The sequence below is a fragment of the Alligator mississippiensis genome, chromosome 2 (genome assembly GCF_030867095.1).
Source record: "Alligator mississippiensis isolate rAllMis1 chromosome 2, rAllMis1, whole genome shotgun sequence".
NCBI lineage: Eukaryota > Metazoa > Chordata > Crocodylia > Alligatoridae > Alligator > Alligator mississippiensis.
Genome location: NC_081825.1, coordinates 29,366,746 through 29,392,942, shown reverse-complemented (window position 1 = coordinate 29,392,942; position 26,197 = coordinate 29,366,746). Strand labels below are relative to the sequence as shown.

The following is a 26,197-nucleotide window of genomic DNA, read 5'->3' as shown; positions in this document are numbered from 1 at the left end:
GCAAGGGGCCTTGGGTGGGAGGCAGAGGGCAGCAGGGCTGGGAGGCAGGGGCTTTGGGTGGGGGGCAAGGGGCACAGGCAGGGACTATGGGTGGGGGGCAAGGGGTACAAGCAAGGCATCCTGCCATGTCCCCCCTCGCCCTCATTTTGTTTTTCTGGCATGCCGGTACTCCAGCACCTTCCAAGGTAGACGTTGTGGGGGGTTTCAGCACTCTGGCCAAAAAACGTTGCCTACCCCTGGAGTCTATGCTTACCTAGGGGAAATACTGTGATCACCACAGTGGCCCAGGGAAGACAGCTCTGCTGGCATGGGGTAGTGCCCATGTAAGTAATGCATAGTTAACCTTGGCTTAATGCCCACTTTATGGAAATGGGAGACTCCGCCCTAGCTTGCTCCTGGGGCCTTATGGCTGAAGCACCCAAACCCCAAGCCTCTGGGCTTGGACCTACAAACAAGATGCTCGCCTAAGGTTTTGGGAACAAGTCCCAGATGGGGGTGGAGGATGTTTGCCGGTAGTAGGGCCACTTTTGGTTCTGGACTGATTCACGGATTTGGAATTGATTTGGCCAATTTGGCTTGGAATAAGAAAAAAACCCAAAAAATCCAAAAGATCTCTGCTACACGTCCACTTGATGCAAATGGGAGACTCCTCCCTACCTTGCACCTGTGGTTGAATGGCTGAGGGCAAGCGAAACTCAGGGGCATCCGAACCCCAAGCCCCCAGGCTTGGGTCTGCACGTAGGACGCCCGCCAGAGGATTTGAAAGCATCCAAAGCCTGTGGTGGGGGTGGAAGATGCTCGCCAGTAGCAAGGCCACGCGTGGTTCCTGAATGACTCACGGATTTGGACCCGATTTGGCTGGGAACATGAACATTTTCCTTAAAAAACAAAACAAAAAAACCCCAAAAGGCAGTTAAAGACTTCATGAGAGTGACTTGGGTTTTGCATATGCTGCATCCATTACCTGCTCATGGTACATTTTGAACACTACTGTCAATCGAGGGTTGAACTCAGCGCACAACCACGATCACCATGGTGCACCTGGCAACGCGGGTGAGGGCAGCCGCGCCCTTCCTTTCGGCTTCACCTTCGCAATGCGCAAGTGTAGGGCAGCGCCACGGACGGGTGGGGGGGAGAGCTGCGCGCATGCGCGCATGCGCAGACATAGAGACGGGGCTGCGCTCAGCTCCCGCGGGGCGGGACCGCGACCGAGTGACGGCTTTCCGGGGGCGGGCGCGGGGCGGGGCTGGCGGCCAACCGCAGCTGTCGGCGGCACTCGGCAGAGCAGAGTTGACTATATATGGTCAAAGGCAGCGGCGGGCGGCGCGCTCTGCCGGCGCTTCCTGCTCCGCTGAGCTCCGCGCCGCTCGCAGCAGCAGGGCGAGGCCGATCCGCCCGCGCGCCCCGCCGCTGCCGTTAACAAGTGGGCGAAGATGCCGTACGAGATCAGTGAGTGACCGCGGCTCGGGGGCGGGGGCGAGTCTAGTGGGGTCCGGCTCCCCGCGCCCACAGGTGCGCAGCGAGCGCGGAGGGGCATAGTCCCTGCGGCGCCTCCTCTCCCTTCCCCTCCCTCCCCTCCCCTCCCCCCGCCGCGCCTGCGACTAGCAACAAGTGAGGGCGCCGGTCAGCCCGGGCCCTGCCTGACTCCCTTTCCACCCCTCTTTGCATCTCCGCAGAGAAGGTGTTCGCCAGCCTCCCCCAGGTGGAGCGGGGCGTCTCCAAGATCCTCGGAGGGGATCCCAAAGGCAACAGCTTTCTGTACGCCAACGGGAAGTGCGTCGTCATCAGGAACATCGACGTAACGTATCCTCCTTCCTTCTTTCCCCCCCGGTTTGTAGGGTCCCCTCCCAGCTTCGGCAGGTCTCCTGCGCTGCCCTGGCGCGGCGCGGCGCTGTTGCCGTGCGCGTGGAGGGCAGAGCAGAAAGGGACCCGGCGAGGGTGCGACTGGGTCAGGACCGTGCAGGGAGGAGACCTGTGGAAAATCCTGCGGAAGAGGTTGTCTCTCTGGTTCGTCGGACCCCTGCTGACTTCCTGCCCCGTGGGCCGGACGCTGGGTCTGAGGAACTCCTGAGGTCCCTTCCAGCCCTCATGTCTGAAATCTCTGCCTCATGCAGCAAGGGAGGTGGTCTTGCGTGTGCCGCATCTCCCTGTTGCCAGACTCCCAGCCAGCTGGCTGGTGCGTAGGGAGGCAAGGGAACACCTTTATTTGGCTAACAGTGACCCTTGCACTGCCTGTGCTAGGCCTAGGCTCTGCTGGGGGAAGAAGGTGCCGGGGAGCCGCTCTGCTGAAATCCAGTCCTTGCCCCTTCCCCAGGCTCCAGGAATCCAAAGGGTTGTCAGTCACTTGACTGACAGGCTAATGTCTGCATATTGCAGGCTTTCAGCCCTGAGCCTAGGGCAGTCCTTTTCAAATGAATGAAACCTCAGGAGACAGCAGGTACATTTAATAGCCCAGGTTGTTTCTTTATATGGGTATCAGCGGTGTCATGTTAAGTGTACCGTTTGAATGATAATAGTAACCATCAAGCTTCAAAGATGGCATCCTATTGAAATGCATTGGGGGGAGGATAGTCTCTAGGCTCTTTCTGCTCTGCTCTGAATTCTGCACCGGCTGTAATATGTAGGTGTATTCACTGGCAAATCTCTCAACTCTCCCCTCTCAATGGTAACCTAAGTTTCTCTGCTAAGAAAAGCATTGTAGATGGGAAGAGCAGACATCCATTACAGTGAATGTGTCTGAAAGTGGATCTCTGGAATCTTTATTCATTCAGTGATTTGGTTTTTATTTGTCCTTGTTAAATCTTTATTCTATGCTTATCTCAAACCTTGCTGCCAGAATCCCAAAGGTGTGCTTCCCATGGCCAACCAAACAAAAATGGAATTAAGTATTTGATCCCCTGTAAACTTGTTGCTTTGAAATGTTGTTTGGAGGTTTCTCCTTTAAACAAAAATAAATAAAATAACCTCCTTATTGTAATGCTGTAACAGAGTATGTGGTAATCTGTTTTTTGTTGTTGTTGTTGTTGTTGTTTTTGGTTTTTTGTTTGTTTGTGTTTTTTCCTGCCATGGTCATTTAGCCAAGAAAATCCTAGAACCAGAAGCTTCTGGTACTACATACTATTTAAGTTGTGTCAGTAGTACTTAATACTAATGTATCATGCTTAAATAGTACAGTCAGAGTATGCGAGCTAGAAATAACCCTATCTAGTCAAGCACTATGCCTATCCTAATTAACGACCTCCCTGTCTGGGACCATTACCCATCAAAACTAGGGAAGGCTAGAGAAAATATAACAACTCTGCTCCTCCCTTCCCAGTCCTCTAACCAAACAGGCTGACTCTTTTTATTGTTTTTTAGAGGGACCATGAAATCCCTGCATAAATTTGTCAGAGTACTCCTAGTGGCAACTTAAATTGTTCTGGTCTAGCCAGGTAACCAAGCAAGTTACCAGAGTTCAATGCTCAGAGCTCCAGTATTGCTATTGGAGTAAAGCACCAAGTAAAACTTTGGGATTTGACAAAGAGTCTCTTGTTTCTGACAAAATTCTAAGGCTTGCTTCAAAATCCTGAACTAGTGCAGGGGAAGGACAGCTAGCCAGGGGGACTAGGGATGCTTGTAAAGCTTGAAATTCGCACTGCCTCAGTCATAAGCAGCTCTGATTTCAATATTCCAGAGGAGCTACACAAACATGGCATACTGTTGCATGTTGCTGAATGTATTTTACTTGCTCTCTAGTACAATTAAAATTCTAATGGTCTTAGCAAGAGCAAATGCAGCACTGTGGGGGGGGGTTGTTTTCATTTTGTTTTAATGACTATTGTCAGATTATCTGAAAGTCTCTCTTGAATTTATAAAAGGCACTCAAACATGGAACATTTGGTTATGCTGTCATATACGTGGGGAAAAAAAATAACTGAAAATTTTTGGGTTGTTTTGTTTTTAATGCCTGGCACCCCATGATGTCTCTAACAGTAGAATGAAAAGCAACCTAAACAAAACAACAAAAGAACCCTTAAATGTTCTGTGTTTTTTATCATTCAGTATCCTTCAAGTCCAGTCTCTCTAGCCACTTAACTTCTGACTGTTTTAGCTGTGCTGTAAAACTGGAACTACCTATTACCCTTACTAACAAACTTTCTGGCTCTCCAAAAGATGGAACCCAGCACAGGGAAAACATTAATTTACATTTAGTACAACTATTGACATGTCTTGCATAGTTAAAATTCAGACGTATAGCAAAATGGGGAATGGCAGGGAGCTGGGTGACTTCTTAAGATGCAAAAAATTTATAGTTGACTGCATTTCTAGCTACAATAAATTATTAGAAATGTACTTGAGAGCAGAATAGAAAAGCACTCTTATATGAGGTAAGTAATGATAAATCTCTACAGAATTAAAGTATTCAAAGAGCAAGATCTTTTACAGCTAAGTTTGCAAGTTTTACAGTACAAAATATGTGCTCTGAGTCCAGCATCTCCTGAGGAAAGCGCCAATATTACCATGACATTTAGTGGATCTTAGAAAGTGAATGAACGAGAGTCTCTCCGTATGAATGATGAATAATTTGAGACTTCTAGATAATAGATGTTTAATTCTGTTAAAGTGACCACTAAGAGTAGAGGTGCTTAAAATGGTCACTTGTATTGTCTGTCTGTACAAGGTATTCTGGGAGTCGGCACAGCCCCCGCTAGGATTTGACAGTCATCAGGATAGACCCTATATTGTTGAAGTGACAAAGCAATAACTTCCCCTGCTATCCAATGGCACATCTGCTGTCACTTTCCCCACCCCTCCCCTGTGGACAGTGACTTGTAGCCTCTGTGTTTAAACACTAATTTGGGGGGGGAAACTCTGAATCTGTTTCTGATGAGAAATGCACAGAAGTTTTACAATTTTTTTTTTTTTTTCTTTTTTAATAGAATCCAGCAATTGCAGACATCTACACCGAGCATGCCCATCAAGTAGTGGTTGCCAAGTATGCACCCAGTGGATTCTACATAGCATCTGGAGGTAGGGTATCACTGTCCATATTGGTGTGATTTACATGGACAGGCCTGTTAAAATGCTTAAATAAAATTCATTGCAACATTTTACATGTAAAGACTACATACTATTCTTAATAAGGATCTAGTAACGAGAGAAACTAACAAAAACCCCCCTAACCCTGTAGCATTTTTTTTCTTCATAATTTTGCACTTACTAGACTTGTTTTCTTTGACAGGAAGATGGTTTGTAGAGTATCTAGAAAAACACTGTACCTTGATATAGACTGTTAATGTTTTGTCTTCCAGCTCTAGGTATTCTTGTGTATGCAGCAGGACTAAGTGAACTGTGAAGTAGGTTTTGCCCTTGATGAGTTGCAAAAATGCTGTCAGATTCCTTTTAGGGTGAGAGAACATCTCTCTGTCTGTCAAGAGCAAAAAAGTCATTCGTTTTCTTTGCTGGCAGTCTAGCATGATTTGATTTAGGCCTATAACCTGAACTGCAGCTCTGACCACAGCAATTTCCCATGTTGAGAATGCTGACTCATAATTTTTTTCTCTCAGTTCTCTGAAATAGTGTATGAGCCCACACTATGAGACTGTATGCCAAGTGAATGTCTTGTTCCTATAGTAGGAACTCTTGCAGATGTTTTTGATGGTGACTAAACCAGGAAATAAATACACCCACATAATGCCAAACTTCACCAGAGAGAACCAATATTTGTTAGATGAGAAAACAATCGGTAATAGAAACTTTAAAGATGGTATCAAATATTGTAGAATAAACGGTAATACAGTAAAAACTGTTATCCGGCATCCCCCATTCCTGGGGGATGCCAGATAACAAAATATGCTGGTTAACTGAGCAGCCCAAACAGGCATCCTTACCTGTTCGGGCTGCCACTTTTTTTTTTTCTCCCGCCACGTCTGGGCCATTGCCGCCCTTCCTGTGGGACTAGGAGGCGGGCCCTGCGCAGTCTGTATGCCCCTGGGCCGTGGGGGCCCAGCAGCGCAGGCTGCTTTGCCCCAGGCTGTGGTGGCTTGGAGAAACGGGAAGTGCCACAGTGGGCACTTCCGGTTTCACTTTTCCTTACAAGCCGGCATGCTCTGTTAACCAGCATGCTGGCTTGTAAGGTGCTGGTTACCGGAGAGTTTACTGCATTTGACCTTCCCTTCTTTTGAACAGAAATATATTTGGATTTTTATTTTTTTTTTTTTTGACAAATCTGCTTGCCGTTGTCAAATAGAAAACTTTTCCTCAAAAAAAAACAAAACTCCCATGAAAAATGTCCTCCAACTTCTTAAGTAAGCTCCTGGCATAATAGTGAAACTAAAACTTTCCAGATATTAACCTCTGGACAATTGTTGGTGTTTTGTAAAGCCTGGCAGAGTGTCCTGTTCCTAGGCACTGCAGTAGTTTTGCTTATAGATAATGGATTTCCTGAGCCCGCAGCATAAGGATGTGGTCTGCTTGGAGCCTGAATTCTAGGTTCAGTCAGCTGTGTGATCAGTGGTGTTGCATGGCGGAAGTCTCCACGTATGAGAAAAAAGGAATTGTTTTATGAGCTGTGCCACTACTATAAAACCCCTGTTTAAGGTCTTCAGCTGAAACATTGGGTTTGCTGGTTGTTAACCCTACTCAGCTTGTATAGCTCTGCCCTCAAAGCACCCTAAACAGTGTTTGCCAGGAGGTGCCATTGGTGGGGTACCGTAAGTGTACATGGGAATTTAAAGCACAGTGCTTCACTTCTTTATCTAGCAGAATCGCACAGGGTCCTTGAGTCTTGTGTAGCTCTGGAGAAAAATGCAGAAAGTTGTTCCATCTCAGCAAAATGGGAATTCCTAAAAACAGGATCTTTCAGATTTTTATCCTTCAGAACTGCTGTTTGAATTTCTATGATGCTTTAATAGTTCCCCTTATGGACCTCTTCTTAAATAACCAAACTGCTCATATATTTTGAGCACTTGACAGGAGGCTTAAAAACTGATTGGGAGCCAGTTTTTGCAACACCACACAAAGGTGGTGTGTAGACCAGTGGTGGGCAACACTTTCTGGCTGTGGGGTGGAATGACCCAACTTGGGTCCATAGCCAAATACCACTAGGATCCAGCTGCTGCCACTTCTCCCACCACACAATACAATATGGAATGAGCAAAGTCCCATGGACAGTAGGTTGCCAACCCCTTGTGTAAAATTCAGTTTGACTGAATTATTCTGCACTCTAAGGTCACTTTTGAATCCTTCCTCATTTGTGGTGTCTACTTGAGAACATTGACATCCATTTAGGAACAAGCAATTTTTAGCAGGTCAGCTGGTAGACAGCGACGCAGCTAGCAAAGGTAGCACATGTGGCATAGGGCTCTTTCTTTGAAACTTTCTAAACCTTTTTTTTTTTTTTCTCTCACAAATTAAACAATGGTGATATTACTGGTACTCCAGAAGTCGAACAAATTTCTATCCTTTGTGCTTTGTATGTGCCTGACTATAGATTTCGTGTGCATCCAACTTCTCTGTGTACACAGTGAATAGATCATGCACTTGGTCCATTGGGCAGCTGAATTCATGTGAACGCACATCTGACTTCAATGCGTGCAGAAGTTCTTGGCTCGAGTCCCAACTGTTTATAAATACCCTGTGTTTACTCCTAAGTATCTAAAATGCTGCCTTGTCTATTGCTGCTATTGACATTCTTAAATTAACCTGAGTCCAAAGGAATCTTGGAGTATAATGGTCTATTATGGCAGGTGTTTAGAACTGTCATTCAGTATGGCTGAACATTTTTACTGTGACAGATTGAGTCGTGACTACTTGAGTCCTAGTGGCACAGTGATAGTAATGTACTGCTGTATTTATGACAGATGTCTCTGGAAAGCTTAGAATCTGGGATACCACACAGAAGGAACACTTACTGAAGTATGAATATCAGCCTTTTGCAGGAAAAATAAAGGATATTGCTTGGACTGAAGACAGCAAGAGGATTGCAGTTGTTGGAGAAGGACGAGAAAAGTGAGGGGGTTTTTTTGTTTGTTTTGTTAGAATGCAGTTTATGGTATATTTTCAATTCCTAATGAAGAAAAACTTTATGCTCCACTAGGGAAAAAATGTCTCGATCCTCTTTTTAGACTTCCAGATTCAGTGTTCCCCAGCAGAATTTTCGTAGCTGTGTTGTGAGGTAAAGGACTTCTGAGTGGTTTATACCCTGGGGACATCTGATTTCATTAGAATACTTGATTAGAAAAGACAGAGTAGAGAGAGCAGCACCACTTTTTTTTTTTTTAAATGCATCAGTTTAGGATAATAGGGTCTTATTAATTGGGGGTTTGTTTTACTTTTTTTAAGAGTTGTTTTTTAGAAAAATGCTTGTTGATGAGATTAATATTTTGCATCATCCATAAAAATATAAGTAGTCTTATTGTAATTGCACTTCAGAGTCCACCACCAGTCACGCTTATGTACTTGACTGAAGCATCTGTCCTGTAGCTGCATTTGGTGATTTTATACTTTTTGCTAGCATGGAAGACTGGCTGGCTTAGGAATGTGGAGGCCAGTCCAGAACAGATGAACTTGGGGGATGAGCACTGCCTCCCTGGACGCCAGTCCAGGACCCCGGTGGACAGGGCACACTTGGCAAAATAGATGGGATGGGGCTGTCAGTGGGCAGGGACCAGTGTCCAGGAGTAGCATGCATGGGTGGGATTGTGGAGCAGTGACGGTGCCAGGCCTGGGGAAGAGCCATGTTCTACTCCTTGCATGTTCCTGCCCACAACTGGTGCCTGTCTCAGGGACATGTAGGGAGCATATCACAGCTCTCCCTGGGCCCCAGCCCCATCCCAACGACCTGGTCAAATGTGCCCTGCCTGCCGGGGCCCTGGGCCAGACTCCACAAAGACCCCACCCACCTGGTCTGTCTGCCACCCATGGTAACAGGTATGGGGCCAAATAGGATCAGTTGCCCCCTGCTGCTGCACCAGGCCAGGACAGCACCAACTCTCTGCATCCAGCCCATAAGAGTTCACCAAAAATCCTTAATTTCCCACCTGTGGTCTTGAATCTGTTCTATAACTGCATTATTCTGACAATAAATGTTATGATTTAACTGTTCCAAAATGTAACTTCTAAAATAAGAGCTGACAAAAAAAAAAAAATGTCCTTTATTTGGTTTGACTTTAGAAAAACATACTATATAAAAATAATAGTCAGTGTAGTTATCTCTCTTTCAGTATCCCTGAAAATAGTAACTACCAGCACTTAACTAGACAAATCTTAACATAAGTGATTTTGTGTAATCTATATTCCTCTTTTCTTCTAGGATCTACTGAAATATATTCCTAGAAGAAGTTACAATAGCTCTTTCAGATCTCTACATGTTATTTAGCTTAGATAATAACTAAGGGTATTACAGATGAGAACCTAGAACACTTGTAATATTAAAGCAAAATATCTATTCTAGGCTGAATAGTGAGATAATGGACCCAATACTGTTTGCTTTTATCTCTCCATTAACTGTTTGGAGACCATTCACAGGTTTTGTGTTTAAGCTTCAAGTTACAGATCTCTTAGAACAACATATCCAAGGGATGCTTTTAACTTGTTAAAAGTTTTTATCCAAAAAAAGGTTTCTTTTGATTTTTGCCATTATGCTGTCATCTACTGCATTTCTTAGTAGCTGAAATTACATTCCATCTCCTGTACCAGTAGTAATCAAACTTATACCTGCCAAACTTTAGCCTATGAGGCCATGTCGTTTGGCCTATGGGTCTCCCCTTTGGTCCAAAAATTTGGCAGTGGGTGGGGGGGGGAGCGGTGGCAGTGTTAATTACTGCTTCCCTGTTGCCAAATTGATCTATGGGAAGCTCTGTAGCTGGATAATGGCATTGAATGCTATATCATGCTGGCACCTGACCAGACCTGGCATGTGAGGTCAGGCTGTGCACCAGTTTGGACAAGCATGTGCAGCTGGATCTGGTGCATGGGGCTGGGCCAGCACACTGGATTGAACCCAAAGGCTTGACCCTGCATGCAGGATCCAGAGTGCAGACTGTGGGGCTGGAAGACTGTGCACCCATCAGTGTCCTAGGTCAAGCATTCAAACGTGGGTAAATAGTTAATCTTAAGTGTAGCCTAGATGACCTTATCTCTTTATTTGTGTGTACTCAGTATGCTGATTGCAGATGCTCCAGGAGTTATCCTTAAAAGTTATGGAAGAAATTTATGTATCGTCTGCCTCTTAAAATAGATTTGGAGCTGTGTTCCTGTGGGATTCTGGCTCTTCAGTAGGAGAGATCACTGGGCACAACAAAGTGATCAATAGTGTGGATTTAAAGCAAACAAGGCCTTACCGACTGGCAACTGGCAGTGATGACAACTGTGCTGCATTCTTTGAGGGACCACCATTCAAATTCAAGTTTACAATAAGTGTGAGTCTAATGTACTGTTTACTCTGTACGTAAGCTTAATTATGGGAGACTGTTTTCCAGCATACTTTCAGTTCTTGGAGCAATTCTCCAAGAAGATAACAAAAGATCTCAATGTCCATTTTAAAGTTAACTGGCACTGAGTATTTTTTTTAATTCATGATTGAACATAATCGAAGGTCTATTTCAGATCTACAAAGCAAAATAAATTATGGGTTAAAGAGGAAACTAAACAATCCTCTGATCTTAAATATCTACCCTTGAACAATTCACAAACTTAAATTCCAGTGTCATCTTTGTTCAGTCTCTGTTCTGACTTTTGTCAGTCTTGTGGGCTTATGGGAAGTGTAACTGAAAAAAGGCATTTTTAATGTAAATTTTTGGGGAGTCTTTCATTTAAAGAAATCGCAGAATGGTTCGACAGTTTTTTAACAGACTATTTCAGGGGAGATCCAATTTAAAAAATGGTGCTGGATTTCCCTCCCCCTCTAAATCTTATCAGAAGTTTTACAAATGTAACTTTTAAAATTAAACAGCAATTGGATGATCGTATATATTTAAATATCACAATGTTTTCTAAAACTGAACTTAACTACAACTTGCCTCCTTTTTATGTCAATTCTGCTTGCATATTGCTCGTATTGGACAACGGAGGTAGCTAGTTGACTTACTTTCTGATCCCTTTCACCAATGCATTATGAATGCTTTTAAGTAACAAAGTGAAAACTAGAGTGACCAAAAGTAAACCATTCAGAAATTTCGTCAGAAGCCATGGGCAGGTTTTCTTGGCTTTTACTTGCGGCTTATCTGTTTCAGAGTGGGATTTTGTCTCTTAGTGCTTCTGCAGATGGATCAGTCCTTACAGTAAGAGTGAGACTCTAAAAATAGTAATAAAATTGTCAACTAAGGAAATAAAATGCCTGTTACTCATTGTATGTTCACTTAAAAAGATCTTACCTTACACAGCAAGCTAAGTAAGTTCTTCCTCTTTTAAATTTTAACAAAACAATTGTTTTATGAGATCTTCAGACCAACCAAATATCATTCCTGAATATGCTTTGGAACTAAAGTAGCTACTTACTTTGCCAGTCCACCCTTTTGTAGAAGTTTTAAGTGACAGTATACTGCTTGGTCTTATGTGCAAGCAGGGCTGTCTTGCTGTCTTTCAGGGCAGCCGTACTTTAAAGGTTGACATCTGAGTTCAAGGTAGGAGGAGGGAGATTAAGCTCTGTAACCACCTATAACAAATTTTAAGAATTTGAAAGATCATAAGGAATAATTTTTTTATTTAATCAAAGTAAGTCAGCTACAGCCTGCCCTTAGTGTCAAAAATAATCTCCCAAATCTCTTTCTGTAATGAACAGAACACATGTGCTCTTTTTTTGGGTGGGGGAGGAGACAAACCTTAGACAGGGTTCTGCCATTTTTAAATTGGTCTGTGTGTGTGCCATAACTGCTCTGTTATGGATATAGACTGGTTTTGTGTGCTGAACTTCTGTTCTGCTACAAGCATAGACCAGTTCCTGATCACTTATACTGGTAGAACTCTAATGTCTGTACCTGGCCTAAGTGTTTTGGCCTGATTGCTTCTCTATTTAATATGTTTATTTTGGCTAGCACCAATTTGAATGGTCTGTCCTATTCCTAAATAGTTTATTTAGGGACCACACCTCGTTCTTGCCAGCTCATTTTTGGAAAACATGCTAGGGTAACAGCATCTTTAGCAGAATGGAAAAAATGTGTAAAGCTCTTTTTAAACACTGGTTATACTTTCTACTAACTAGATGAAATCCATGTCTCCTGCATATAACCTGAGTCTTTAGACTTCTATTACTTCACCTGAAAGAATACTTTGGGTGGGGAGGCAGAGGTTGGAGGTCAAATCCTAACCCTGCTATAAGGGCTGCAGTTCAGCCCAGTTCATCCTGACCCAAAGCACTGACTGCTACTTCTCAGTTTCTCATATTTGCTTTGCTTGGAGTTCTGTAAACATTGATTCCATGGCTCCTCCTTGGAGCTTGAGCCCATCTAGTTGCCTGCATCTTCCAAGGTTACCTACCCCAAGTTGATTCAGATGACTCTACTGGACATGGCTTACCCTGGGGTTTAGCTTCTGACTTCAGTGGCAAGGAGCTTTTTGTGGAAGCATTTCACTGTCTTAATGGATGTATCTAGCAAGCAAGTACAGCAGATGCATTATTTAAAGCTTTTAAAAAAAACTTTTTTTCCTGCTGTCTCCTGCAGGACCACACCCGCTTTGTGAACTGTGTGAGGTTCTCTCCTGATGGGAACAGGTTTGCTACAGCTAGTGCAGATGGCCAGGTAAAAAGGAGCTGTTACCTTGATGTTGTTCCCTGTATACCCACCAGCATGTGGGTTACTCCTTGTGTGTGATGTTGAGCAGGATCACAGAATACAGGCAGATTCTCTTTTCCTTTGAGAAAAAATGGACTAAAAATGTTCAGTATTGTACTATAATATTACTAAGACCCAACCAAAACATGGGGGTGTTCCTAGCAGACTGCATTTATTCAACTCCTTTTTCTAGTCTCCCTCCCCAGCAGAGAGAGCTCTCCCTCCCAGTGACAGGTAATCAGTCAGAAGACTTGGGGAAACGTTCAAGTATTTTCAATGGGGCTTCGTCCTATACCACTATAATGTCACATCCACTGCTAGAGGAAGCTGCATGTAATACAAATATTTAGATAGGATCTAAGCCTCCTTTATGCAGGTCTTCTACCTGGGAGGGCAAGAATGACAGCAGAGCTGTTGCCATAGCTAGCTTCTTTCATGTAGGCAGATTCTTATGACTAACTGGGAGCAGCTGCTTTCACAGTAGGAGCCATAATTACAATACCTCCACTATTTCAAATGTCAGGAACCAATGTTCAGTATAGGTCAGGGTGATTATTTATAATGTCACATTGTCTGATAGCTAAAGTATGTTTGTATTTGTTTTGGAGACCTAACTTAAAATGAACAAACTTTTATTTGTGCTATGCAGCAAAAAAATGTTAGATGTACAATGCATTTATATAGTTTCCCAAACATTTTGTATGTTCCTTTTGGTTGTCACTTCAAATTTCATTTATATTTTTCTTTTTCAAGATTTTTATTTACGATGGAAAGACTGGAGAGAAAATTTGTTGTCTGGGTGGAAATAAAGCACATGATGGAGGAATTTATGCTGTAAGTAAATTTTTGCACTAGTCAAGATAAAAACAAAAACAAAACATCTAGCATTCCGTTATGAATTGCATCAAAACCTAAAAGCTTGCAATAGTACATACTCTTAAGTGAGTGTTTGTTTTACAGATTAGCTGGAGTCCTGACAGCAGCCAGTTACTTTCTGCTTCTGGAGATAAAACTTCTAAAATTTGGGATGTTGGTGCTAACTCTGTAGTCAACACATTTAACATGGGATCAAATGTTCTGGATCAGCAGTTGGGTTGCTTGTGGCAAAAAGACCATTTGCTGAGCGTCTCCCTCTCTGGCTACATCAACTATTTGGATAAGAACAATCCAAGTAAGCCTTTACGTGTCATAAAGGTATGTTGACTCTTTGTATTCTCTGTAGCAAACTGCATTACTTCTACCATACCATTTAGTATTGGTACTATTCTTGTTTGGAATAGCCCCTGTTAAAAGGGTAACTATAAAGAATGCTTTTAAAATAGCTTGTAACTGTCAAACTCTAATATTGTTAACTGTAACAATGACTAACAAGTCACAGAAATGAAAACAAATTCTGATGCATTGTCTATGCATAACAGTCTTAATTAAGCTAACAAAATAGCCTTCCCAGGCTTGAAACATCCTTAAGACATCAAAGGAATCATCATAGAGTTGAAGGAAAAAACACCTATGAGTATCTTATTTCATCCTTTTAAGTGCTACATGGTGTGAACAAGGTGAGCAGGATCACTATATAGTCGAGTTCTAATTTTAGGAATTATAGAACTGGCTGACAAAGCAATCTCATGGGACCTTACACTTTTATGTGAACTAGAAACAAATGTCCCAGATATTTGCTATTTCTGCTATATTTCTGGTAACTGGTATAAAGTATGTGATTGTATTCAGCTGTCTCTAAGTGCTGTTTGCTTACTCCATGAGTTAAAATTTAAAGTTCATGCCTGAAAGAGGCTATAACTGTATCTCACTCCAATAAAGTTAAGTAATAGAGCTATTCATAGTGGGTAATTCATTCCTTTTAAGAATGCAGAGTATAGAAATAGCATTGCTGTTAACACTGAAATGGAACTGACCGTAAACAATTAGGCATTTGAACCCTAGATGGGATTGTACAGTAATCAAAAGTAAAATGGAATGGTACTTTTCTCAACTGTCAGTAACTCTTCTTGAATTGATTTAGTTTTGTGTATTTGATAAAGTGAGAAATGTAACTGCCCATCAGACATGTTCCTGTTCTTCCACAGGGTCACAGTAAATCAATTCAGTGTCTCACAGTGCATAAAAATGGTGGTAAATCCTATATTTACTCTGGAAGTCATGATGGACATATTAATATCCTTCTGGGAATCAAATTCATCTTTTGTTCTAGTGCTAGCTTCTTCAGGTAGCTATTTAAATATAGAGTTTAGGTTTTACTGCTGAACTAATTGTTTTGGTATACCTTTGTCCATAATCTTTATCATTCACGATAGTAACACCCTTTCTTGATGCGGGGTGTTCTTGAACCTAATTCCTGTTCCTAGACTGACAGTGTGTCTCAAAGGTGTAATTGGCATACACTAATCTAATCTATCTTGCACAGGCAGCAACAGTGAAGACAGCTCCCTGGAGGCTGTATACTCTGGCCACTAGTGTGTGCTAACACATGTTCTGCTGTATCTACACTGTTTTAAGCTAGCACAGATCTTTCAGCATGTACTATACAGTTCTACCTTTATTTCCCTGTGGAGATGCTTTTGAGAGGATTATAACGTCCTGTTAGCTCCTTTCTAGGCAAAGTAGTCTGCGTTACTTAGAATTGCATATTTCTCCCTACCTTTTTGAGACATCTATTACACTATTATTCTTTTGTTGAGTCTGTTCAGTGCTCTGAATCTATAATGCTTTCGGGAAGTGCAATTCTTTTGGTTCAGAGATCTAAAGTTTTAATGTTTCAGTATTTGCAAATACCTTGCTACTGTGCTAAATTGATTATCCAAGCAAAATCTTGTTTAGTTCATTTCAGAATATGTGAGGCGATGCTTAGTTTTGTTGGATAGAATATGGGTGCTCTTGTTCTATCTATGCAAGATCTCTGTTATTTCCTTAATTCTACTTTGCACATTATTGGGATTCTGAAACTGGAGAGAATGATGGCTTTTTTGGGAAAGGCCATACAAACCAGGTTTCTAGGATGGCTGTAGACGAGATGGATCAGCTGGTCAGTTGCAGTATGGATGACACTGTGCGTTACACCAGCCTCAGCAAGAAAGACTACAGGTCAGTCAAACTCTTGTGTTTGGCGCTCTGGTTTGGACCAAGAGGATTTAAGTGATTATACTATGGGATGCTTGGTACCCTTGCTATACAGCTTGTGTGGCTTTTTCAGGTTACCATGGAAACTGTAGAAATGCTTTTATGCATTTTTATTTGAAACTGGTAGACATTGTTCTTTGGTATACTCAACTAAAAACATTTTTTTGCTCAGGGCAGTTTAAAGTTCTGATTTATTTCCTGTACAGCCAGATTTATCTGTGCCTGCAATGCTTGAATAAGTTCTTGCATTCCAATTTCATACTGGGGAGAACAAATAAGCTGTAAAATTTTTGGAAACCATTGCCTCTGCTGATTTATTCTTGTAAAGGCAAGGTTATTTCATACTGGGTAAACTTAGGTAACGTATAGACTAGACATTCAGTTTGTACTGGGAGAATCGCTGTTTTCCCAGCAGAAACAACGTGCAGATGTTCACGGTGGGGGTGGGGGGGGAAGGGGGTTGGTTTCCCCTCTCCTCCCCCGGAGCAAAAATGGCTGCTTTTCGAGAAAGTATCTGTGGAACAATCTGGGTTAAATTAAGATTTCTCCCAGGAAACTGAATGTCTGCATGCCTTTCCCTGGGCTTAACTCCTTCTGGGGACCAGGAGTGGAACTGGGGAAAAGGCTCCTATGTCTGACCTGGTCTGGGGAAGGTACAGGGAAGCAGTTGCTCCCCCCTCCCTCACCTTATTCCTGTTACCTGCTGGTGTATGGAGAAGCCCCAGTTGCTCCCTGTGAGCTTCTCACAACTGCATTCCTAATGTAAGAAGCAGGCATTTGCTGTGCTTGGCTGCTGGGCACTGAGAGCTAAGCTCAGGGAGAACTGCCTGCCTACTCAACTGGGTGGCAGAGGCAGCGACTTTTTTTTTAAGCCAGAAGGTCTAGGAGCTGGGCTTGGGGAAAGGCTCTATGCTTATGGCTTATCTGGCTTGTAGCCTGTACCATCCAGCTGATCCAAATCAGAGCAGGGTGAGCAATGCAGCCTTGGGAGCTTTGGTGAAATTTGCCCCAGTTCTCCTTGCACTACTGTCAGCCCTGAAGCAGGCAGCTGTGTCCCTGCAGTAAAGCTTCTGGAGCCTTGCCATGGCAGCTGAGTACTTTGCCCTCACCCTTGCATCCTCCTGGAGGTGCGCAAGGAGCAGGGCTATTTTCCTGCAGGGAAGAAAAAGGGTTCATGGGAGGATGCACCCTTACGCCAGTGTTGCTAGCTAGCTGATTGGTAGGTTGGGGAGGGGCATTCACCAGGGGCAGGAGCCACCCTGCCTCCCTGGAGGTACTGTTGCTGGGTGCTGCTGAGAAGGGGGTGGGGGCTGTCTGGCAGGGTTTTGTTTGTTTTTTTTCAGCAGCCAAAATAACTAATTAGCCATCCCCCTTCCCAACAGCCCTCTAGTACTGCTGGCTGGAGAGCTCACTGTGAAGTAGTCTAGCTCCTAGGTTGTTCCTTCTGACAGAAGATAATTCTTTTGGCACAAATGAATATCTGTACACATACATAATAGGTCCTTAATAGGCATCTCTGACTTCTAAGAATAGTCTAGCTTTAGATAGTAACAGACCTCCTCAGGACTTCTAATCTATAATGGTATATTCCACGACAAAGATAGTGGATAAATAAGTTGTTTTAAGGGAAACGTAACTAAGTGCACATAAGAGATGAAGGGTGAATTTTTTTTGTTTGTTTGTAGCTTTGCAAGAAGCATTCAGTGGATGGTTTTTAAGCTGGGGCCTCTAAGTTTGTTTGGTGGTTTGTTTGTTTTTTTATTGAACAAATGTATAGGGAAAAACAACCTGTTCTTCCTTTCAGTGGTCTGGATGCTATAAAAATGGATGTTCAACCAAAATGTTTAGCTGTTGGTCCTGGTGGATATACAGTAGTTGTATGCATTGGACAAGTGAGTATCAAAATAACTGATCTGTTTAACCTGTACAGTATTTAGTGAATTGTGAGACTTGTACAACATATGGTAGATTTTATTGAAGCAGCTGTTGTGAATCAGTTTGCTGTCTTGAACCACTTCACACAGCATAGACTAATCTGATCAAAAGATATTTTGGTTGAGATTTTATCTATGTACTCCTTGCAATTATATAACTTTTTCCTATAAATTTTGAAATGGTGCACTTCTTCAGTGTGCCATACAGTTGTTCCAGAATAAAATATCAATGCTTTAGACTGTTGTACCAATTTTTAAATCCGTAGAGCAAACAAATTTGCTTAGTTAAACCATGGTGAGGAGAAAGGAATGGGATGGTTGAAAGGTTAGCATTTCATTGTATGAAGGGAAATAAATGCCACTGCTTTATATAACCAGGTGGAATAAATTAATATCTAACTTTATAGATCCTACCCTTATGCACAGACATTTGCATTCCCATATCTTGCGTGAATGTACATGCCTATTTAGGAGCATTTGGGTTTGTTGATATCCTTTTTGTGGGATGGGTAGAAGGAAGTATACTGGTTACGAATACTAAATACTGTTAAAATGATGTTATCAGGTCACTAGCATTGTATAATGATGGATGCGATCAGTATAGAAATCTCTTGATCTTAATAATAGATACAGAAACAGGTGTTCTTTTCTTCAGTTTTTTTTATTTTAACCCCTATATTACCTCCTCTGGCTAGCTCACTAAACTGCAGAACTTCAAAGATGGGTCCAGCTTGCTTACTCTGTGTTGACAACACAAGATGGATTGCTTGACTGTTGTTGGAATGCTACCTTGAAAGAAACACCGAGAGCGTAAATGTGGCTTTAAAACCCACAAAATCTTCTCATCTGCAGGGAGATCTTTTGTTTTGTTTCATCTGAATTGTGTTTATCCACTGAATAACTCAGCTATTTTAAATCTAATATGGACATATTTTGCTTTGGGGAGGAGTTGTGGGAAGGGGAAGAATCTCTTTGGCATCATCAAGAAGTTATTAAGTTTTGGCTATGGTTTTACAGTTTCCCATTAGGTGCAGCTAGGTAGGAAAATTGCTGTTAGTTCATATGGGTACACAGTAATGCACTGTTTTATATAAAACTTACTCCACTATCCATGATTGGAAGTGATCTATGAACTAGGTCAGGGGTGGCCAACCTGCAGCAAGGTTGCCACAAATAGCCTAGGCAGCCTCTGTGTGGCATATAGCAGATGGGAGGGGAAAATAAACGCAGGGAAGGAAGCAGGAAACAAAGCAGGGAATCAGAGTGGCACTCTGGGCAGGGCATATTGGTTATTTGTGATATGTCTGCCAAAAAGGGGAACATGAAACTCTACATTTCATGTTGCTCTATTTTGTTTTGCTTAACAAAAGTGAACGTTTAACGTGCAAAAAAATGTCGATCACTTACAGTTGCTAAAATAGACTCTGTGTTCCAACACCGTCACAGTCCTGTGAGTCACTTAAGTGCTCACAAGAAAAAACTTAGTCACCAAGCATGTGTCCCATTCTGCTCTGTGGATTACCCTTTCATCTGGAGAATGAATCAGCATTCCCTTTGGATGTGTAAATGCCCACTGTGGCAACTCACAGTATGAATATAAATTCATGATTAGATAATGTGGCCTATTGGATATTTGAAGCAACAGTCTATAGCAAACCAGTTTGTATTTACAGATCATCTTGATGAAGGATAAGAAGAAATGTTTTGTAATCGATGATCCTGGTTACGAGCCAGAAGCTGTAGCAGTTCAGCCAGGAGGCAGTACTGTAGCCGTGGGAGGATTGGTAAGGTTGTTCTCTCTAAAGCTCTTGGATTATGAGCACAAAATAAAAAGGCAGTATTTAACATTATTTGAAGTAGCTATAGCCAAGACATAATAGTTGTTGCACCGTTGCTGTTTTCCAGCTTTTTCAACAACACATCACCATGACTTGTATACAGGTCACCTACTTCATTTTCTTCCATTTATTTCCTATAAAGGGTCAAATTTGTATGCATCTGCATTCAGAATTAATTTGAAGGAAGCCTTAAACCCATATTCGTGTTCTAAAGAGCACTTGCCTATTTCAGACTTGATAGACTTCAGCCATGGCTTATCCTCTAGTGCGTAAAGTAAGAAATCCTTGATGTAACTGACTTGAGGTCCTCTAGCTTTGTAATCTTTCCCGTTTGTCTGTATAGCTTTGATATTTTATTATTAACTTTCAGGATGGAAATGTCCACTTATATTCAATCCAAGGAATGTCCTTGAAAAATGCTGAGAGGACTTTGGAAGCTAAAGGTCCTGTGACTGACCTGGCATATTCTCATGATGGTGCCTTTCTTGCAGTTTGTGATGCAAACAAAGTTGTTACTGTCTTCAGTGTTGCTGATGGCTATGCGGTAAGAACTGCTGTACCTGACTCTTGTAATTGTGTAGTTGGTAACATTGGTCTCAAAGCTGCATAAGACATGGGTAGAGGTGAACCAATCTGTATTGCAATGAGATTCCATTAAGCTCACTTGATAAGTTACAGCTGTCATCTGTCAAGCTTTTACTTTCACAGTAGCTAGTTTTGCAGTATCAAGGTTATTGCCTAGGACAGTGGTGACCAAACTTTTAAACCCACAGGCCAGATCCTCTGGTGGGAGTGGTGGCAACTGCATTGGGCCCACAAATTTCTGGATGCATAGAATGCTGTGGACTTGATTACATGGCTCCTTGGGCTGGGAATTGGTCACCCCTGACCTAGAGTGAAGGGAGGGAAAGAGTAGTATAGGTTGACAACTAGAAAAGCTAGGTACTTAACATCATGTAAACCAAAAACAAGAAGAAATGAATGATGAGGTATAAAGCTATGAACTAGTAAAACACCTGGGTTTTTTTTGACTGCCATTGAACAAGGATTTGGGTTTTCATATATTTTTAGTCTACTGCTCTGTAGAGTATCTATATAATGGAAACATCCATTGAATTTAGTTTCCTGTGAATCTTTGCTAGCCTTTCTCTGTGCATCACTTTGTCCACAGACATTTTTTTTTTTGTGCGTTCTGCGTTAAATAGACAGGAATGAGGTATTATTTTGATCAGCTGACTAGTGACTGATCCATGCAGCCACAATGTATGGTCTGTTCTGAAGAAGGTCCAGCTAAGTGGACAGATGTAGACTTAAATTCCCAATTTTTCTGTTCATTTTTAATCAAACTTTAAAGCAAGGATCAAGGCAAGTAGCAACTATGGCTTCAGCAGAGTGATGATATGTGAAAAAAGTATTTTCAAGTAACCATGACTTTGACTAAAGCTGTTTTGAAAAGTCCTGGATGATGTTCCAGAAACTTTCTTTTCTTTTGTCACCACTTACACTCTTGTCTAGAAGAAAAAAATTCAAGAATGAAATTTTAAATGTTCTACAGACCTTCTATAGAGGTTTCATAGAGTAATGGTCTTTGCTGCAGTCTCTGCTGGCATGGGACACTGGTTCTGGCATCTCGTGTGTGCGTGTGTGTGTGTGTGTGTGTGTGTGTGTGTGTGTGTACTTGAACGTTTCAGTCCTGCCATTTTTTAATGATTTGTGTTAGAATTCTGTGTTCTCTCTCCTCTCTCTCTCAATTATTTGTATAATATGAAGTAGTACAAAATGAGGACTTAAGCAGTTCCCACAATAGATATTAAAATAACACCTGTGCTTCGTAGATGTCTTTGTTTCTTCACCTGAGATGCACAGTTATTGAAACGGAGCAATGTGTTAAAACTGTTGCCTTTTAACAGTTGGCAACATAATAGATTGCGGAATTGTAGGTGGTTTCCTCCCCAAACAACTTAGCTTGCACAATAACACTTTTTTTTTTTTTTCTTTCTAAAACTACCAAACAGGAACACAATGTATTTTATGGACACCACGCAAAAATTGTTTGCATTGCTTGGTCACCAGACAATGAGCATTTTGCTTCTGGAGGTATGGATATGATGGTGTATGTTTGGACCTTAAGTGACGCAGAGACTAGCATCAAGATACCAGGTAGGTTTTGCATTCATTTGCTAAAAAGATTTGAGAGCTGCAGGATTAATCTTCTACTTCTGTAGCGAGTAGGTCACTAACAAACATACACTTGCAGTGGCTTCCAAAGAGGAGAGAGAGCTGCTGCTGCCCTGGACTGGGCAGCAGCTGTTAGGTGGTACCGGTTACACTGGCCTGAGCCTGTGAAAAATGCAGGTTTATCAAGGGTTTCCTTGGAATCTCAGACCAGCAGAGACTCCCTATGCCTGAAGAAGGGTGACTGCATCTGAAAGCTTGCCTAGAACTTTTTTCCAACTACTCAGTTGGTCTAATAAAAGATATTGCATCTCCTTGAAGAACCTTGCCTACAGGTTTTAACAAAGTCACTCCAACTTTAACCTTGTTTTATGCAAGCGCAAAGTTGGGGCAGTTTAGTTCACTTGTTTGTTTCTACACGCATACTATAATGGCTGGTACCCACTGCCAAGCATCAGCTCCCCTTCCTCCTTTGGAGCTGCCCAAAGTGGTTTTTCTGTGCCGGTGGTTTTCAACCTTATTTGGTCTCAAGGCACCTCTCACTGGGCTTGAAGCACCCTTCCATAACTTTGAATTGAGGCACCCAGGTTCAAAATTTATATATTATAGTGCTTGCTTCCTTATATAGCGGTGGGGTGTCATGCAGGCAGGGACAAGCCTGACACAGGCCTGTCTGCTTAGCTTCTCTGCTTATCTCTTTACACCTCACTGCACCCTTCAAAGGATCTAATGGCACCCTGATTGAGAATCACTAGTCTGCCCTTTTAGATGTCTCAATTGTTTAGCCTTCTCTTCTACCTAACTCAAATAATGGTTGTCTTGGCAAACTGTGTATAGTTGCTTGCAACAAGGAAGCTGTTTACTGCTATAAAATGCACTACTTAATAGACCATGCCTAGAATGACTTAATTCATTGTCATTTTCTCATTTAACGCCTCTCTTCCCACCCTCCCAACACATAATTGTTTCTTCCTACAGATGCTCATAGATTACATCATGTAAGCAGCTTGGCATGGCTAGATGAACATACCCTGATAACAACATCCCATGATGCTTCTGTCAAAGAGTGGTCTATCTCCTACAAATGAACATAAACTCTGTCTTTTGGAAGGACCTAATCAGGGATTAGAACTACTGCAGTGGAACATAGCATTTCTCTTAACAAATCTGTAATGGCCTCTGGGTCTTCTATCATATCCTCATATCTTTACAGGGTGTTCATATCTGTAATTAAATGTACTTTGAAAGCTTTAGCCAGTAACAGTTTGCACATGAAAAGCACTTAACTTATGTCTGGAGCTTATCCTTTGTGCTGAACATTCCAGAGGCAACAGCCTAGCAAGTTGGCGTGAACGATTCAAACCTGACCAGTTCTTTTCTAACAAAGAATACATGAAATTGTACAGCATGAGAGAGGGACTTCTCATTTTTCTAATTGCAGAACATTTCTGTACTAACGGTCATAGTAAAAATATTTAGTTGTGATCCAAAAGAAATCAATCTGTGTGCAGCTACTGTATATTGCTTTGCTTGTCTGTACTGCACCAAACTGTTGCCTCAGATTTCCTCCTCCAGATAATGAAGTGGGGTACATGCATAATAAACTTTTTATGTATTTCATGTCAACTTCTGTGATTATTTTAGGATGATAATGTGGGATTTTGATGTACTTACTGTTGTGGGTTTAATGTTTACAAACAACTATCATGGTGTTTTCTTCAGAAACATCCGTTACCTTATGAACAACTGAGTGGTCATTTCAGTGTCGGGAGAAAATTAAATTTCTGCTTTTAAAGATATATGTTTTGTTTCATAAGGAGAAGAATCAAGTTATTGTAAACACATTCACAGTAATTATAACACTTTTAAAGGTACAGGAATTAAATTAAGTGAAGCATTGTTACGACGTGATTTTTGCAAACAAAGCAATTTAAGTAGTGCTGAATATTACTTCTACAATAGCAGAACCCAATTACAGTGAAGCTGTTTTAACAAGCCATTCAGATTAATTACTCCTTACATTTTTTTTTTATTTTTTTTTTTTTCCCCTTCCTCACAATCCACTGTCAAGTTTTTTAATTTCAATGACTTGAAGTTTTAGGGTATGGAAGAGCAGAGGAAAAAGACAGTTGCTATGGAAAGGTAGGTAGGTAGATGACTAGATCTTGTGACCAAAGAAGAAGCTGCCACTGCCCAAAGGTTTCGAGTATTAAAAGGACATTTTTTCCTGAGTCATGTTTTGTATTTTAAAGGGATTTTTTTGTTTTAATACTCTCTCTTATCTCGTGATTTCAGCTTGTTAGAGTGTTTCCCTTTTTATCTGAATGGGAATATTTGTTACTTTAGCCAATCAGTGTCCTTAATGACTCCTGATAGACATCAGATTTAAAAATTCTGTTCCTGCTTGCATACTGGCCTCTGTCCAGTTAGTTACCTTTATACTTTTGGATATTAAAGGGCTTGATGTGGCATCTTTTAAAATTATACTTTAAATTTCCATACAAGTTTAAACTTTTGAAACCTACAAGAATTCCTATCCAACTCGCTCATTGTTAACTTGAGGTAAACTTTCACCAAAGTGAAGTTTTTTCTTTTGTGTAATTCTTTATTGGACCCTCTGCACTGCTCCTTATTTTTCGTAATATTCATGTATGTAAAATTTAAAGGGCAAAAGGGTGGAGGATTTGAGGATATGTATATCTGAAATAAAGAATGTTGAACAAGTGTCATACTCTTGTTTGTAGTCCGTTAGCCATAGTAAGTTTGCACTGCTGTTGCTTGCACTAGCCTACCACATGACATGTACACAGTGCTTGAAGCTAAGCTAGTGCTACTGGCAATTCCTCTGAAACTGCCCTCTTTCTCTCTTTTTAAAAAAAAAAAGGCTCACCAGAAAAAATTTCAGAATGAACTTGAATGTAGCTTCCTAAAGCGCTAGAAAGTAATTATCTGCCATACCTCACTTAAGAAGTAAGTAATTGCACAAATGTAATGCATAATTTCCCTGGAAAAAACAACTGAGGTCTTCTGGCATCCAGCAAATACAGAGCTACTTCTTGCCTACTTCTCATAACTTGTTTCCTCAACCTCTGGATGCGCAGGTTAGGGGAGCACTTGTTCCAGGTGTCAGTTTTGGAAGCTAAATGTACTTCACCCATGAAGGCAAGGGCTGGGTGACATCTTAAAGTGTTTACACACACACTCACACTCTCTCCCCCCCCCCCCCCCCCCCCCCCCCACCAGGAAGGGGTGGAGGGGTGCTTTAATTACAGTGGCTCTCAAAGCATCTGGTGTATCAGCATCCTAGTGCTTAAAAATGGCACTGGGGTGCTGAAAGCTCATGCAGTGAGCTTTAGTTAATGGCAGCAGGGGCACTTTTTTTAAACACCAGGATGCCGATTACATGAGATGCTGGAGTCCAGTAGTTGCCATGCTCCAGCAGATGCAATTTAGTGAGCCTGCTGTGGCACACTGTAATTACAATGCATTGGAGCAGCCTTGCTGCTTGTGTACAGGTGCTCTTAAAAACTAATTTATTCAGAAAAGCATAAGCTTTTCAGTAGGCTTCATCCTACTTCAGATGCCATGAAGTAGGCAGTAGCCCAGGTGTGGCACAAGTACCATAGGTGGAATAGTCTCTGCTTGGCATGCAGCAGTCAGGGAGGAGAGGCAGAGAACAGTAACAGATGGAGCAGGAGATTGGGAAGGGAGCATAGGGCAGTGAGCAGAAAGCTGTGCAGGAGATTGGGCAGAGGAGGAGGATCAGGGGGGCACTTGGAGACTGGCACTAATTTTGGCAGGTGTGCCACAAAGTCGGCCCTCACTGCTGTAGCCTGTGAAGTCCTTTGAGGTGCCAACCTGCTCTGCCTTTGCCTGACTCAAACGGTACTAGTAAGAGAGTCTGTCAGAGAATACTAATATGACTTGAACAGGCTTTGTGCTTGTCTGTGCTTCAGATTTGGTTATTTGCTTCACTGTTGGTTTCTAATTTCTTAAATATAGAAATGGCTTCTTTCATTGCAGAGCCCCAGTCCTGCTTCCATGAATTTAATAGCTCAAAGAAAATTCTGTTACAACTCAATTCCTCTCTTTTTCCCTCCCCCATTTGGCAATACAAAGCATAGCCAGAAGGTTACCTGCTGTCAGGGCCATTCACAATGATATTGTTTCAACTAGCACCCCCTGACATGGATTACGTGATACCTGTGAACCAGTTCTGAAGGTAAGAGATCATAACCCTCAAACAAAACACCTGTGAAACAGGAGTCTAGTGGCCTGTATCTTGCCAGCCCATCCCTTATTTGTAAGTGAAATAACTACACCTGAAACTTTTTCTTTTCTCTAAAATTGTGATTTCAGGCAT

The 26,197-nt window shown here is 42.0% G+C and overlaps 1 protein-coding gene across 1 annotated transcript; it reads left to right on the top strand.

The window, feature by feature from the left end:
• Positions 1-1,298: 1,298 nt before the first annotated feature.
• Positions 1,299-24,558, top strand: WDR1 (WD repeat domain 1). The gene is made up of 15 exons (XM_059721577.1): positions 1,299-1,449; positions 1,677-1,798; positions 4,920-5,010; positions 7,842-7,989; positions 10,220-10,400; positions 12,642-12,719; positions 13,506-13,586; positions 13,713-13,946; positions 14,837-14,926; positions 15,697-15,851; positions 17,692-17,779; positions 19,495-19,605; positions 20,030-20,203; positions 21,675-21,819; positions 22,813-24,558. The coding sequence occupies exons 1-15, from the start codon at positions 1,434-1,436 to the stop codon at positions 22,920-22,922; spliced, it is 1,824 nt and encodes a 607-aa protein (XP_059577560.1). The 5' UTR covers positions 1,299-1,433; the 3' UTR covers positions 22,923-24,558.
• The last annotated feature ends 1,639 nt before the right edge of the window (positions 24,559-26,197 follow it).

What these genes read in the sequence shown, in the direction of transcription:
- WDR1 (XM_059721577.1), top strand. An exon ending in GTTGGAGAAGGACGAGAAAA is followed by an intron (nt 7,990 to 10,219) that starts GTGAGGGGGTTT and finishes CTCTTAAAATAG; the next exon opens with ATTTGGAGCTGTGTTCCTGT. An exon ending in GTGTTGCTGATGGCTATGCG is followed by an intron (nt 20,204 to 21,674) that starts GTAAGAACTGCT and finishes ACTACCAAACAG; the next exon opens with GAACACAATGTATTTTATGG.